The sequence below is a fragment of the Caenorhabditis remanei genome, chromosome V (genome assembly GCF_010183535.1).
Source record: "Caenorhabditis remanei strain PX506 chromosome V, whole genome shotgun sequence".
NCBI lineage: Eukaryota > Metazoa > Nematoda > Chromadorea > Rhabditida > Rhabditidae > Caenorhabditis > Caenorhabditis remanei.
This window is the reverse complement of record NC_071332.1, coordinates 2,881,919-2,896,936: the sequence shown is the minus strand read 5'-3', so window position 1 is coordinate 2,896,936 and position 15,018 is coordinate 2,881,919. Positions and strand designations below refer to the sequence as shown.

The 15,018-nt window shown below is 40.9% G+C and overlaps 3 protein-coding genes across 3 annotated transcripts; all 3 read left to right on the top strand.

Moving 5' to 3' along the window:
- Positions 1–92: 92 nt before the first annotated feature.
- On the top strand, positions 93–1,744 carry GCK72_016964 (uncharacterized protein; the record flags this gene model as incomplete). The annotated part of the gene is made up of 4 exons (XM_053731798.1): positions 93–257; positions 306–452; positions 1,436–1,574; positions 1,626–1,744. 4 exons carry the CDS (start codon positions 93–95, stop codon positions 1,742–1,744), a joined length of 570 nt encoding a protein of 189 aa, XP_053580711.1.
- Positions 1,745–3,121: 1,377 nt separating this feature from the next.
- On the top strand, positions 3,122–9,405 carry GCK72_016963 (uncharacterized protein; the record flags this gene model as incomplete). Its single annotated transcript, XM_003104360.2, has 10 exons — positions 3,122–3,217; positions 4,113–4,699; positions 5,659–5,749; positions 5,802–5,915; positions 5,967–6,050; positions 6,094–6,315; positions 7,365–7,501; positions 7,564–7,697; positions 9,035–9,153; positions 9,310–9,405. The coding sequence occupies 10 exons, from the start codon at positions 3,122–3,124 to the stop codon at positions 9,403–9,405; spliced, it is 1,680 nt and encodes a 559-aa protein (XP_003104408.2).
- A 1,402-nt stretch (positions 9,406–10,807) lies between these two features.
- GCK72_016962 (uncharacterized protein) lies at positions 10,808–14,557 on the top strand (the record flags this gene model as incomplete). Its single annotated transcript, XM_003104391.2, has 8 exons — positions 10,808–10,962; positions 11,635–11,724; positions 11,781–11,879; positions 11,922–12,024; positions 12,508–12,595; positions 13,139–13,300; positions 13,352–13,513; positions 13,980–14,557. 8 exons carry the CDS (start codon positions 10,808–10,810, stop codon positions 14,555–14,557), a joined length of 1,437 nt encoding a protein of 478 aa, XP_003104439.2.
- Between the last annotated feature and the right edge of the window lie 461 nt (positions 14,558–15,018).

Here is a 15,018-nt window from a genome sequence, read left to right as displayed (position 1 = left end):
TAATTTTACTGAAAGCCGTCGCTTCCCCACTCCACAGGACACTCCTTCAAAGCTGACCAATTTTTCCAGCAGCAATCTCAAGTAACAGTTCAATGTCTCTGAAACCGACACAAGCCGAGACGCCACCGAAAGGACTCCGCCCGGCGTGGCTCTTTGATTCACTCACCGAGTCGACAATTTCAGCGTCACGAAGAATTTGTAGAATCTGTCAGATGCACGAAGGCGAGATGGTTAGACCGTGTGATTGTGCTGGAACGGTTTGTCTGCTGGAAAATTTTTTTTGAAAAATTCTGATTCGTGTTCAGATGGGCGATGTGCATGAGGAGTGTCTTACCAAATGGGTGACTATGTCGAATAAGAAGAATTGTGAAATTTGTAAATCTGAGTACTCGAAGAGTGGTGCACAGTTCAAGCCGTTCAAAGAGTGGAGTAAACCGAAGCCGGATATGAAGGTGAGTATCAGCTTTGAGAGCGTGCCGTTCTGCCAAAAATGGTCAAACAGTTAAGATTTTGATATGAGCGTGTAGATCAAAAATCGTGCTTTATTTTTGTAGTTGAAAGTTTCTCGATAGCTCATCACGCTTTTGAGATATGCGCCTTTAAAATTGGGGAGCGAGAGAGCGTGCAAAACGAGGAGAGCGTCGCGCTTCTCTGCGTCTCCTCATCCTTATATCTCTCACTGATTCTGCCGCTCATCTTTAAAGGCGCATATCTCAAAAGCGTAAAGAGCTATCAAAAAGTTGTCTACTACAAAAGTGGACATCTAGATTTGATCTACACAGGCAATATAATTTAAAATTTGAGTGTATAATTCGGACGGAGTTACAGTAGGTCAAAGTTCGTCATTTTCAACGAATAGTTTTTCTTTGTTTTTGAGAAGTTTCGAAAGTTTATTTACTGTTCAACTATGGTTTTCTAAAGTTTTAAAGCACCTGGTCAAAAAAATCCGATCCGAAAATGTACTTTTGGTTAATACCGTTTAACTTTAAGTGCCCCGACATGACTCCACATTTTGTTACAATGTCTAGATTTTTATATGAGCATGTAGATCAAAAATCGGGCTTCATTTTTGTAGTTGACAACTTTTTGATAGCTCTTCACCTTGCTGAGATATGCTCCATTAAAGTTGGGGAGCGAGAGAGTGTGCAAAATGAGGAGGGTGTTTAGCTTCTCTGCGTCTACCCCTCCTTTTATCTCTCACTGATTCTGCCGCTCATCTTTAAAGATGCATATCTCAAAAACGTGAATAGCTATCAAAAAGTTGTCAACTACAAAAATGGACATCTAGGTTTGATCTAACAGAAAAAGGTAATTTTGAAATTGTGCGACAATTTTAAACAAAGTTATGATAGGTTAAAGATTACCAAAAAATAACCGTTTTTCAAGGGGTTTCCACTGGAATTTTCATCATTTTTTAGTGAATTTTGATTTTCAGAACGTTTTCCACATTTTCCTTATCATCATCCTCTCCATTCTCATCACCTACGTATGTATCATAATGGAAGAACGGTATTTCCACGAGCGCATCATCGCCGGCGAAATGTTGACACGTCCGGATGATACCGGCAGGATTTGTGAGTTTATTTATCTTTTATTTATAAAAAAATTAACAAAAAAAGTTGCAGTCCTCATCATAGTCCTCGCGTTGGCGATTCTCAATAACCTCTACACGTTGGCCATGAGAATCGTGTTGTACTTGAAGAAACAGCGTCGTATTCGGTTTATTAACAAGCATTCACAATAAAGATTTAAATTTTTAATAAATGGTTGTTATATTCCGGAGTATGAGAGACGCAGAGAAGCTAGAGTGCCAGACTTCTCTGCGCCCTCTACTCCCTAGAGCTCTGTCATTAGCCTGACTTTGAAGCCTCGTATCTCAAGAACGTGAATAGCTATCAAAAAGTTGTCAACTACAACAATGGAGATCTGAATTTTACCTATTTGAAAAATGTAGTTTTGTTACTGTGGGTACATTTTGAACGAAGTTATAAACTGACAAACTTTGTTATTTTTGCAAAAAAAATTCTTTTGAAAACGACATTTTCTTGTAAGTTTTTGAGAGGAACATTTAGAGTTTCAAATTTTGTTAAAATACAAATAAGTTAGACAGAAAATTTATATTATAGATTAAAGGAGAGACGCAGGGAAGCTAGAGTACCGGACTTCTCTGCGCCCTCTACTCCCTCGAGCTCTCTACCTTTGATGGCGCATATCTCGGAAACGTGAATAGCTATCAAAAAGTTGTCAACTACAAAAATGTAGAGCTAGACTTGATCTACACAACCATCATAAAATTTATAGGTATGGCACAACGGGAGATGCGGTGACAGGCTCTCTAACTTTGACATTTTTGACCACAACTATGAAAAAAGCATTCCTCACACATGTCAGTTTCTCATAGCTCCGAAAACATTGAAAAAAAAATTGTTAATATATTATAAATGTGCAAAACCTCAGCTATTTAATGTTATAAATTATATTGTATGAAGATGCAATCACGGCGAGTTACACGGCGTCAAAAATTCGCTATCTGATAAACTTCGGCACTCAAATTATGCTTCGACACGAATGCTCCATCATCGACCGGCTTCGTTCGAGAGCTCCACATCCGTCTGAAATTTAAGGTGTGTATTAGCTTGGCATAGTTCTTACAACTGCGCTCCACCTCTGAGTCTCTCAATTTCGCACACAATTTTCTTCGGTTTCGGTAGAGCGCGGTTGTAAGAAGCGTGTCGCGCTACTAGTTTCTCCCAAGTAATGTTTTTCAAATTCTTTTTCAATTCAGTTTGTTTGGTGGATAGATAATACATGACTCATCCTTGCCCCCTAGATGCCGTTGAGAGAGAGAGATAGACACGCAGGAAAACAAGTTTTCTTGATCGAGAGACGGTGGTCATTGCCCCCTCCTCAACCCCCTCCTCCCGACGACGACGACGGCATTTCTCATGTTGTTACAACACATCGATTGAAGAAGAAAAAGGAGAATACTTTTTGTCTTCTTTTACTTTTACCGAAAATCTCTGACTGACATCACCGTGTCATTTGACACTCATCTGCCTAAGCATCCACTACTCTTTATTAAAATTTCAGACAAGCAATGTCGTCTATAATTTCCGACCAGATGGATGTGGAGTCCTCTAGCGCGTTCTCACCGGCGGAGCCCGTCGTTGATGGAGCATTTGTGTCGAAGCATAATTTGAGTGCAGAGGCTTATCAGGTATACCATTAGATAGCTGAAATTTCGCACATTCAGAATATATCAATAATTGTTTTTCAATGTTTGCGGACTGACGAGATACAGAGGGTTAAAGTTTCAAGTTTTTAAAGCAAGGTTTAGTCAAAAATGCCATAGTTAGAGAGCCTGTCACGGTATCCCCCGTTATGCCGTACCTATAAATTTTATATTGGTTGTGTAGATCAAACCTAGAGCTTTATTTTTGTAGTTGGCCACTTTTTGATAACTGTTCACGTTTTCGAGATATGCGCCGTTAAAGTTAGGCTAGTGAGAGCTGGAGAGGGTGGAGGGAGCAGAGATGTCTGGCTTCTCTGCGTCTCTTTCTCTCTATCCTTGTATTTCTTCTATTGTAAGACCCAGTGATTTATTATTCTGTTCAGGATATTATATTAGCGAAAAAAGTATTTTTCGGGTCAAAACTCTCTCATTGAGAAAAATACCAACTTTTAGAAAAATCTGTCAACTTTGACAGCTTATAACTTTATTCATCTAGAACCCACAACAACACATTAATATTTTTCGAATAGATAAAACCTAGGGCTACATTTTTGCAGTTGACAACTTTTTGATAGCTATTCACGTTTTCGAGATATGCGCCTTTACAGTTAGGTTAGTAGATGCGCGCGAGAGGGAGGGAAATGGAGAGACGCAGAGAAGCGAGGCGCCCTCCTCTTTTTGCACACTCTCTCGCTCCCCATCTTCGATCTAGGAAGTGTTACAAAACTGGCTATATCTCAGCAGGGTGAATAGCTATCAAAAAATTGTCAACTACAAAAATATAGCTCTGGTTTTGATCTACACAGCTAACATTATTTTGAGCTTGGTGTGCAGCGTGAGATTCCAATAAAAAGCTACAAAAACCAGCGATACATTTCAGACTTTCAAAGAGTGCGCGGACTCGTTGCTCTCCGGAAAAGTGCCGCAACCGGAGCAGCTCTCCTTCATCCAGCGAACCCTTCAAATCTGTGAGAACACGATTTTGAACTTCGAGGACGAGAAGCAACACTTGATGAGTGACGTCCTGTTGGTTTGGGCGATGAAGCAACAGAAGTTAAGTATTGCAACTCTCCACACACAACAGTTGCATTATAAAGAGTTGGATTTAATCAATTTACAATTCGAGTATTTTGGCGAGTTGCTCCAACAAACTCTCTCCGGATTGGACTATCTGAAGCAGTACTATCCGAATGTTGGTTTCGAGGAAGTCCACTCGAAAGTTCGCAACTTGACTCATTATTTCTTGTACTACTCGATTATTGTTAGCCGTCAACCACCATCGGTCATCGTTAAGTGTGGAGAGGCAGAGAATCATAGAAGAAGCAGATTCTGGTTCAATACGGAGATCAGAATACTCGGTGGAAGTGCTTTTGGAATTGATACGAATAACGAGAACTCGAATGTTAATTGTTATTTGATTACTGACGAGACAGCGAAACAGCTGTTGAATAACGCTTATTTGGATATGTGAGTTTTTGGGAAAACTATGTTTTCACCGCAAAAAATTGCTCCACTTTGAACAGTTTCTATGACTTTCTTTGCTGGTCAAAAAGGTCAAAATTAAAATGACTGTGTAGATCAAAACTAGCTCTACATTTTTGCAGTTGAAAGTTTTTTGATATCTCTTCACGCTTTCGAGATACGCGCCTTTAAAGTTGGAGAGCGAGAGAGCGTGCAAAACGAGGAGAGTGTCGCGCTTCTCTGCGTCTCCACCTCTTTCTATCTCTTTCAGATTCTGACGCCCATCTTTGACAGCCCGTATCTCAAAAGTGTGAAAAGCTATCAAAAAATTTTCAACAGCAAAAATGTAGAGCTAGATTTGATCTACACAGAAAAAGCAATTTTGAAAATATAAAACAACTTTGAACAGAGTTATGATAGGCCAAAGTTTGTCTGTTTAACGAAAATTTAGTGCTTCTTTTTGAACATTCCTAAAGTTTATTTATTATTCAATTATAATTTTCCAAAGTTGCAATGCATCTGGATATAAACCCGATCTAAAAATGTAATTTTGATTGAAACCGTTTAACTTTAAATGCCCGACATGACTCCAGATTTGGTGCGACTGTTGAGATTTTTATGTGAAAATTTAGATCAAACCTAGCTCTACATTTTTGCAGTTGAAAGTTTTTTGATAGCTATTCACGCTTCTTAGATATGCACCTTTAAAGTTGGGAGCGAGAGAGCGTGCAAAACGAGGAGAGTGTCGCGCTTCTCTGCGTCTCCCCCTCCTTCTATCTCTTACTGATTCTGACGCCTATCTTTGACAGCGCATATCTCAAAAGTGTGTAAAGCTATCAAAAAACTGTCAACTGCAAAAATATAGAGCTAGTTTTGATCTACACAACGAATATAAATTTCAAACGATATGGCTAAAATGGACAAAGTTAGATGTCTTCAAAGTTGACCAATATTTCCAATTCCAGCTTCGAATCCGAAGAGTTCTGCATCGAGCCATCTACCACCACTTTCCAAAAGAAAGATACCAGAGGAATCAAGGCAAAGTTCGACGATATGGTAGATCAAATCCCCGATTGTTTTGTTTTCTCAATATTCCCCAAAATTCCAGAAAGTCGCGAAAAAAGTTCAACTCCGTCGTGACTCCGTGGCCACCAAGAGATACTGTCTCTGCTACAATATCCAGTTACAAACTAACTGTGGAATAGAGTTGGTTGGGAAGAAGGTACGGTAGAGCGCACTTGCATATAACATGTTTTTCATTTTTGAATTCTAGGTATCCCTCCCATTCGCTGTATTGGTTGGACCAAAGGCTGATGTTGAGGCGAAATTGTTTTTGGAGAGGTCTTTTGCGGATTTGGTAAGTTTTCTAGAAAATTCTGCAAACACCATGACTATTTTAGGTCCGCCACCCGCTCTCCGACATCCCGACTCATGTCTCTTGTGCTGAAATGGCGGACGCTCTTGAAATGAAATTTCAGGCGATCATTGAGACACCGCAAAAGAATACGGACGGTCCGTCGGTGGTCCAACCGAGAAAGTTCAATATGCAGACGAAACAACATTTGGTGATGAGGATGAAACCCAATCAGCAGGGATTCTTGCCATTGGATAACTTTATGAAGGTAGATCAAGGGGCATAACTAGAAGAAGAGTTGTCTGAAATGGAAATTTTTTATATGAGTGTGTAGATCATAAATAGGACTTCATTTTTGTAGTTGACAACTTTTTGATAGCTTTTCACGCTTTTGAGATATGCGACCTTTAAAGATGGGCGGTGCTCCTCAAGTTTGAAGCGATTTTTCTCGAAAGCGTGAAGAGCTATAAAAATGTTGTCAATTACAAATATATTTACCAAAACAAGCTCTACATTTTTGTCGTTAAACACTTTTTGATAGCTGTTCACGCTCTCGAGATGCACATCGTCAAAGTTAGGCTTGTAGACGCGCGCGAGAAGGAGGGAGGTGGAGAGACGCAGAGAAGCAAGACGCCCTCCTCTTTTTGCACACTCTCTTGCTCCCCAGCTTTGAAGCGCTATATCTTGAAAGCGTGAAAAGCTATCGAAAAACTGTCAACTACAAAAATGTAGAGCTATTTTTGATCTACAAGAAAAATATAATTTTGTTAAAATACAAACAAATTGGGGTTTGAAGGGAAGCTGTCAAAGCTGGTAATTTTTTACAATGCAAATTCTGAAACAATGTTTTCAAAGCTGTGTATCTCGAAGGCGTGCGAGGCTATAAAAAAGTTATAAACTACAAAAATGTAGAGCTAGTTTTGGTCTACAAGAAAAATGTGATTTTGGCAAAAATTATCAAATTGGGGATTTAGGACAAGCCGTCAAAGCTGACCAATTTTTACACTTTGTCGTAAACTTTTCCATTTTTAAAGGGGCATATTTCAAAAGCTATCATTGCAATTAAAATTTTGTTAATTTCAAATACTAGAACTATTTCTTAGCTACAAGAAAAATATAAATTCGAAAGTTTTATGCTATCTAGAATTTCACTCCTAAAGTTCGACCATCCCCCGCTTTTTTTCCTCGAAAACCTTGGATTTTTTCGTTTTCAAGGAGTAAACAAAACCATTATGTCCTCTAAACCTACATTCCGACCAAACAGAAAAAAACCGGTCCCTCCGTCCCCCAAAAATGTCTAAACCCCTCAATTTTCAGCTTCCGGTCGCCGAGGAGTTTCAGCACAAGAAAAGTGCCTCATCTGATGGTGACTGGAAGTTAGTCCCCTACTACGACTGGTTCTTCAAACTTGCGGAAATTACGAATAAGTACCTGTACAGTATGTGGTATGATGGGTACGTATTTGACATGAAAATTATATAGTGGTAGACAAGAAGAAGACGACGAAAAATTGCAGATTGGTCTACGGATTCTGCAGTAAAGAGGACGCGGAGAATATATTGAGATGTATACCACGGAGTGTACTTCTTGTCAGATTCTCCGATATCGAATATGCCAAAATTAAGATTTCTGTGAAGAATCGAAATGGCGGTATGTTTGTGGTGGAAGAGGAACAGTTAGGCCAGGTTTTTGAGGAAAATCGGTTGAAAAACAATGTCTTCTCTTTCAAGCCGCGTTTCACCGCGGAGACTCAACCAAAATTTTTGGTTTTTATACCAAAAGATAGCCCTTGAAATTTGCTATCAGATGCATATAAACTTGTTTTGAGAAAATAATTTTTACCCCGTGAAAATCAGGGTCAAACTTTGAAGAGCGAAAAATCGAGGCGAGAGAGTGTGTAGAAAGAGGAGGGTGTTCTCTAGCCCTCTGAGAAATCGAATTTTTAGAAGGCAATAAAACTCAACATGTACAAAGTTTGTCAATAGAGCGTAGTTGAATTTTTAAAAAACAATTTCAAAATTTTCGATTTTTTTGATTTTTTGAATTTTCGCGAGAAATATACTTTTTCCAAAAATAAAGCTTATGTTAATAGTAAGGCAAAAGCGCTCCAATTAATTTTTGAGAGAAAATTTCGAACATTTTGATTTTCTCTCAAAAAATAGCATTTTAATCGTTTTTACTATGTAAATCCCAGAAAAAAAAGGTCCAGGAGCAAGTGCGCTCTACCGAAACTCAAAAAAAATGGCGATGTTCGATAGAGCGCATTTGCAACATGACGCTGCTATCTTGGGCAGGTGACGCTGCTGCGAGCTCGTTGTCATGCCGCTGCGAGTTTGTAGCCTAATACGCAGCGAGCTCGCCTTGACGCTGCTGCGAGTTTAATATCTTCACGCTGCGAATACGCTGTTATGACGCTGCGAGCACGCTACGACGCCGCTGCGAGTTTTATATCTTAACGCCGCGAATACGCTGTTACGACGCTGTGAGTACGATGATCAAACGTTGTGAGCACATGATGATGATGACGCTGCGAGCTCGCTATGACGTCGCTGCGAGCTCGCCTTGACGCTGCTGCGAGAAAAATCTGTGTACGCTGCGAATACGCTGTTATGACGCTGCGAGCACGCTACGACGCCGCTGCGAGTTTAATATCTTCACGCCGCGAATACGCTGTTACGACGCTGCGAGTACGATGATCAAACGTTGTGAGCACATGATGATGATGACGCTGCGAGCTCGCTATGACGTCGCTGCGAGCTCGCCTTGACGCTGCTGCGAGCTCGCCTTGACGCTGCTGCGAGTTTAATACCTTCACGCTGCGAATACGCTGTTATGACGCTGCGAGCTCGCTTTGGTGACGCTACGAATTAGTTGCGTATGACGCTGCTGCGAGTTAACACGCTGCGAGCAGTTTTATTGACGCAGTGAGCTCACGCTGCGCGTCTTCACCATCCTTAACAATCTTCTCTACATGTTTTTTTTTCCAGAAATCCGTCACCACTGGTACGAGCACGCGGACCTCAACGCGCGATCCCTCCAATCGGAACTGTTGACGAATCACAAGTTCTCCGACGTCGATCTCATTTATCCGGACATTGATCTAGAGGTGCTGGCGACTGTTTACACTTTAATGAATAAGAAGACGTGTCGCAATGTAGATTAGAATCTTTATGAAAGGGAAATTATGAAATTGAAATGGATAATTTTGTATAGAAAATATTAGGTTAATGACCAAAAATTATTCAATTTTTAATAATTCCAGGTTGCTCTCGGCGGAAGGAATAAGCCACGCGTCCGCCTGCCACGCAACCTCGCTCCAGACGAAATCTACTTTGATAATCAGGGAGCGGCCACGTAGACGATGACGACTTAATTGATTGATAATTAAGAGATAATTGCTAACAAGTTAATCAGTACAAATAGAAATAAAGTTGTACAAAACAAAACAAGATGACCCTGACATGAGTCATCTTAATTGGAGACATTTGACGAAGAAATTGGAAAGTTACCACGAGGGAGAAATGAATGACGTCATCTCAATTTTTTGAAGGTTGATTCACCAAAGAAACAAGAGACAAAAATGTGTAGTTTGAACCGAAGTTTGGTCGAAATTCATGATAGTGAGGTATGCCAAATTTATATGGGTTGTGTAGATCAAAAATAGGGCTACATTTTTGCAGTTGGAAGTTTTTCGATAGCTATTAAGGCTCTTGAGATATGAGGCTTTCAAGTTGGAGAGCGAGAGAGCACGCGAAATGAGGAGGGTGTCTCGCTTCTCTGCGCCCTCTCCTCGTCACTACTATCTCGTCAGAAATCGCCGCTGACTTTGAGCTCTTATATCTCGAAAGCGTGTTGAGCTTGAAAAAAGTTGTCAACTACAAAAATGAAGATGTGGATTTGATCTACAAAATCAATGTAAATTTGTACCACCTGGACACTTGGGGGCGTAGTTAAAGGGTGTCAAAGATAGGCAATTTTTCGAGAAAAAATGTTTTGAAACCGTTTGTTTTGGGTTTTGATATGGGTATTTTAACTTAGCATATATCTAGCTTTTATATTTGTTCCAGAAGGTTTCAGATTTTCAGCAGGATTCCAGTTCAAAGACACAAGATCACGCGAAAAGAGGAGGGTGTCTCGCTTCTCTGCGCCCTCCCACTCTCCTTTGCTCTCTCGCCTGCTCTACCCAAACTTTCACCTCTCGTATCTCAAAAGCGTGAATAGCTATCAAAAAGTTTCCAACTACAAAAATGAAGTTCCAGATTTGATCTACAGAACAAATGTAATTTTGACCAGTCTGGACTCAAAGCGAAGCCAGTACGCGCCGTCAAAGTTAACCGATTTCAAGTTTTTTTCAGCAAAAAATTCGATATCTCCGCTCACTTTTTTTGCCCTCTTTGTCCTAAATCCTTTCTATTTTCTTATAATTTTCTTATCATTCTTCATGATTACAATGATAACACTTTCACCATCCATATCTTCAGAATGATAATAATCCCCCCAAACCATCTCTCTCTGTCAAAAAAAACATACATCCCGGATAGTTAATTGTCGGCGACCTCCACAAAACAATGCACTATTTTTGCAACACGCCGAAAAGTGGGCGGAGCCTATGTTTCTCTGTCTCCGCCCGTTCCACTGGTTTAACCAAAAGCGGCAGATGCGGGGGGAGAAGAAGCTGCGCATTTTCATTTGAGAATAAGAAATCTTCATTCATTTTCCTCTTTTTCCCCTTCTTATAGTAATTATTACTTTCAGCAACAATGTTACCAAATCTCTTATTAATTGCTTCTTGTCTTACTGTAGTTGTGGTTGTTGTTGGGGAGAGCAACGAGGTTACGGTACCTGCTGTCAGAGTTGTCAGACTACAAGTCGATTATAGAAATGCATCGATTTCCGATCTTCAGAAGATTCACAAGTGAGTTTCTTGAACTAAAAATCTGGTTTTTAGGGAAAAAATCTTAAAGTTTGATGCTTTGTAACTCTGCTCCTTAAAGTCCAAGTTTGCAATTTCTTATACGGTTGTGTAGATCAAAACTAGGGCTACATTTTTGTAGTTAAAAGTTTTTTGATAGCTCTGCAGACCTTTGAGATACACGCCGTCAAAAATAGGCATGATCATGGCGCGCGAGGAAGAGAGGGGGAGAGACGCAGACAAGGCTGTCGCACGGCCGGCCGCGGCCGGCCGCGGCCCTCGGCTTTCAGGGCCGTCGCGGCCGCGGATTAACCAAATGGGCTGAATTTTTGCATATCGACTAATCTTTTGGTCCTCTACAAGGCCGCCTGAAGAAGCGAAAATTTTCCATGGCTGGGAACTGAGATATAAAATCGCCCCACGGCCTTTTTGACAGCCTTGGACGCAGATAAGGGAGACGCCCTCCTCTTTTTGCACACTCTCTCGTTCCACAACTTTAAAGGCGGATATCTCAAAAACGTGAATAGCTATCGAAAAACTCTTAACTACAAAAATGTAGCTCTATCTTAGATCTATCAGAAAAATGTATATTCAAAACAATCGGATGAAAAATGACGGAGTTACAAAGCGTCAAAGTTGAGTCAAAAAATTTTTTCTCTAAATTCATATTTCCAGATGGAACGCTATCATGAGAAACAGTGTTCTTGCCTCCCTCAAATTTATCAACAAGCATTGGCTAATTTGTGGTGGATCTCCGTCAGATGGGTAAACTTCTAGAATTCAGATTTTTCTGGAATCCTAAAATTTCTATATAATTTCAGCTCCTCCACCTCAAACGCTGATTGTGGAAAGGCTCAAGTGACAGGAGAAATTGTTGGAGATAAACATTATAGAATAAATGTGACTCTGATTGCGGAGAGGTTAGTTTTCTAATTTGAAAATTTCTAACTCTCGGCGTTCAGAGATCCCGTGAAAAACGCCAAAGTTGGAGCTACCTCTACAGTTTATGCAGTCGCTCATATTGGGCTAAAAGGAGGAATATTCCAGTACACCAATGCTTTAAAGGTTAGCAAATTTTCAGAACTAAAATTGATCATCTTTGAAAGCTTTTAACTTAGTTCAATAGAGTTTCAGCGTGGTGAATTTTATATGAACATGTAGATCAAATCTAGAACTTTATTTTTGTAGTTGAAAGTTTTTTCATAGTTCTTCACGTTCTCGAGATACAGCGGATTTCCTAAGGCATCTTGAGTGAAGGAGGAGGAGAGGCCGAGAGAGCGTGCAAAACGAGGAGGGCGTCTCGCTTCTCTGCGTCTCTCCCCCTCCCTCCCCCTTGCGCACCCTTATGCCTGTCTTTGACAACGCGTATCTCAGAAGCGTTAAGAGCTATCAAAAAATTTTGAACTACAAAAATGCAGAGCTAATTTTGATCTACACAACACAATTAATTTAAAAACGCTGTGACTTGATCTCACAGAGTTGTATTGCTTTAAAGTATCCTTATTTTTCATAAAATTTCACTATTTTTCAAAATTTTGCAATCTTCAGAGCCTCGGAAAACCGGAACCAAAACTCGCATTCGACGAAGCCTTCTTCTGCTACCGCGGAGCCACTCTAGTAGATACGGATAAATGCCGTAAGGATAGACGTCTTCGTGATTCTCCACTTCTTGACTCAGTGGACACACCCATACCTCTGGCTAATCTTCAAGCACTCTAATAAATCTGAAACATAACTTATTGTTGTCTCATTCATCGGCACCACCAACACAAAACTCTTTGCATGTATATAAATGAAATAATAAAAATATACACTTTGGAAACTCATTGGAGGGGCAGCACTATAATATGGGGAAACTTTAAAAAGAAAACAAAAAAGAATGGCGAGCGATGGGAGTCGAACCATGGATGCGAGATTACTGGTCGCCAGTGTTACCGGTTGCGCCATGAAGGTCGAATCGCCAGCGGGAGCGCAGGGTTGTGATAAAGAACTTGGACGGCCTCTTTCGACTTCACCCCTGGTGGCGCAACCGGTAACACTGCCGACCAGCAATCTCGCATCCCGGGTTCGACACCCACCCGTACCAAATCATTTTTGCATTTTTTAACAATCATGGTGACACATTTCTTATCACGTATAACATCCTAAATCGCGGTTTTTGGACCTTTGGAGATTCCAGGTCTCTGTACCCCTGGCACCATTTACGATGAACTCGACGAGAAGTGCATCGCTTGTCCACGTGGAGAATACCAGGATGAGCACGGGAGAACTAGTTGCAAAGCTTGTCCGGAGAGCACGACTACAGTAGGAACAGGCACGCAGAAGAAGGAACAGTGTATACGTAAGTGTGCAGTAGAGCGCACTTTCAGATTCACAAGTTGGTAGTTTCCAGATGTCTGCCCACCTGGCTACTTCTATGACACTGCTTCGAAAATGTGCGAGACTTGTGGTCTCCGAGGATATCAGCCAAGTAGCGGGCAGGATAGATGCATTTTGTGCCCGGAAGGAACGGTTCCAATCTTCCAGAATTCTACTAGTATCGCGCATTGTTTGGGTGAGATTTTGATTGAAATTTTTGTTATTGGAAATGATTGAAACGTTTTTTTTTAATTAGGCGAACTTTTACCTGTCATAACTCAGTTCAAAGTTGTCACACAATCTCAAAATTACATTACCTGGGTAGATCAAATCTAGCTCTACATTTTTGTAGTTGAAAGTTTTTTGATAGGAGTTCTAGGCTTCGAGATACAAGCGTTGAAAGTTGGGCAAGCGAAGAGGAGACGCAGAGAAGCGCGCGCGTCTGCTTTCTCTGCGTCTCTTCCCTCGCCCCTCCCTCGCTTGCCTATCTTTCAACGCTTGTATCTCAAAAGCTAGAACTCCTATCAAAAAACTTTCAACTGCAAAAATATAGGTCTTGCTTTGAGCTACACGCTCATCTAGAAATCTTAATGATCCGGAATTAATCTGGCTTTGCAACAAGCTCTCAAAGTTGGCCTATATTTTTCTAAAAACTTTTTTAGACAAATGCCGCGCTGGTATGCAACGTTCCTCGGATGGCTCTACCTGTGAGCCGTGCCCTATTGGATCTTTTAAATCGGCTGATGACATGGTATGTATGATGTGTCCAACTGGCAGGACCACCCTGTCAAAAGCCTCAAAATCTTTGGCAGCCTGTCACATCAAAATCTGTTTCCCCGGGACCATCCTTGACCATAGCACTTTCAAATGTGAGCCATGTGACTTTGGAACGTATATGGATGAATACGACGGACGGATCTGTAAGACGTGTCCGGTATCCACGACGACCTACCAACAAGGAGCGAATAGTGCGAAGATGTGCGAGTGGACTAACCAATGTAAGGCCTCCACTCACAACTGTCATTGGCTCGCCGCGTGTATTGATCTACCGGATGAGAATCATAAGAAGATGTACTCATGCAAGTGTAAACCGGGATTCGTTGGTAATGGATTCCATTGTGTCGACGCGTGTGAGGGATTCTGTCTGAATGGCGGATCGTGTCTGAAGACTGGAAGAGGCGAGACGAAATGTATCTGCCGGAATGGATTTGTGGGCAGACGGTGTCAAACGGAGGAGTAGCCGCAAGGAACGAATTCGATTTAATTTGAGTATTCTCAGGTTCTATGTATATGTCTCAGGGTTTTCGCTATTTATTGCTTGTACGTATTTTGAATAAAAAATTTTGAAGTTAACAATCCAAATTTTTTATGCAATGTGTAGATCAGAAATTAATCTTCATTTTTGCAGTTTACTACTTTTTTCTAGCTATTCACGTTTTTAAGATATGGGCCGTTGAAGTTGGGGAGCGAGAGAGTGTGCAAAAAGATGAGGGCGTCTAGCTTCTCTGCGCCCTCCACTCTCTCTCGCGCTCACTAGTCTAAGTTTGACGGCGCGTATCTCGAAAACGTGAATAGCTGGCAAAAAGTTGTCAACTAGAAAAATGAAGATCCAGGTTTGATGAACACAGCTATTTTAAATCTGGCGCAGTGGATCGTTGTGAGGCTAAGTTACAGAGCTTCAAAGTTTGTCAATTTTTTGGT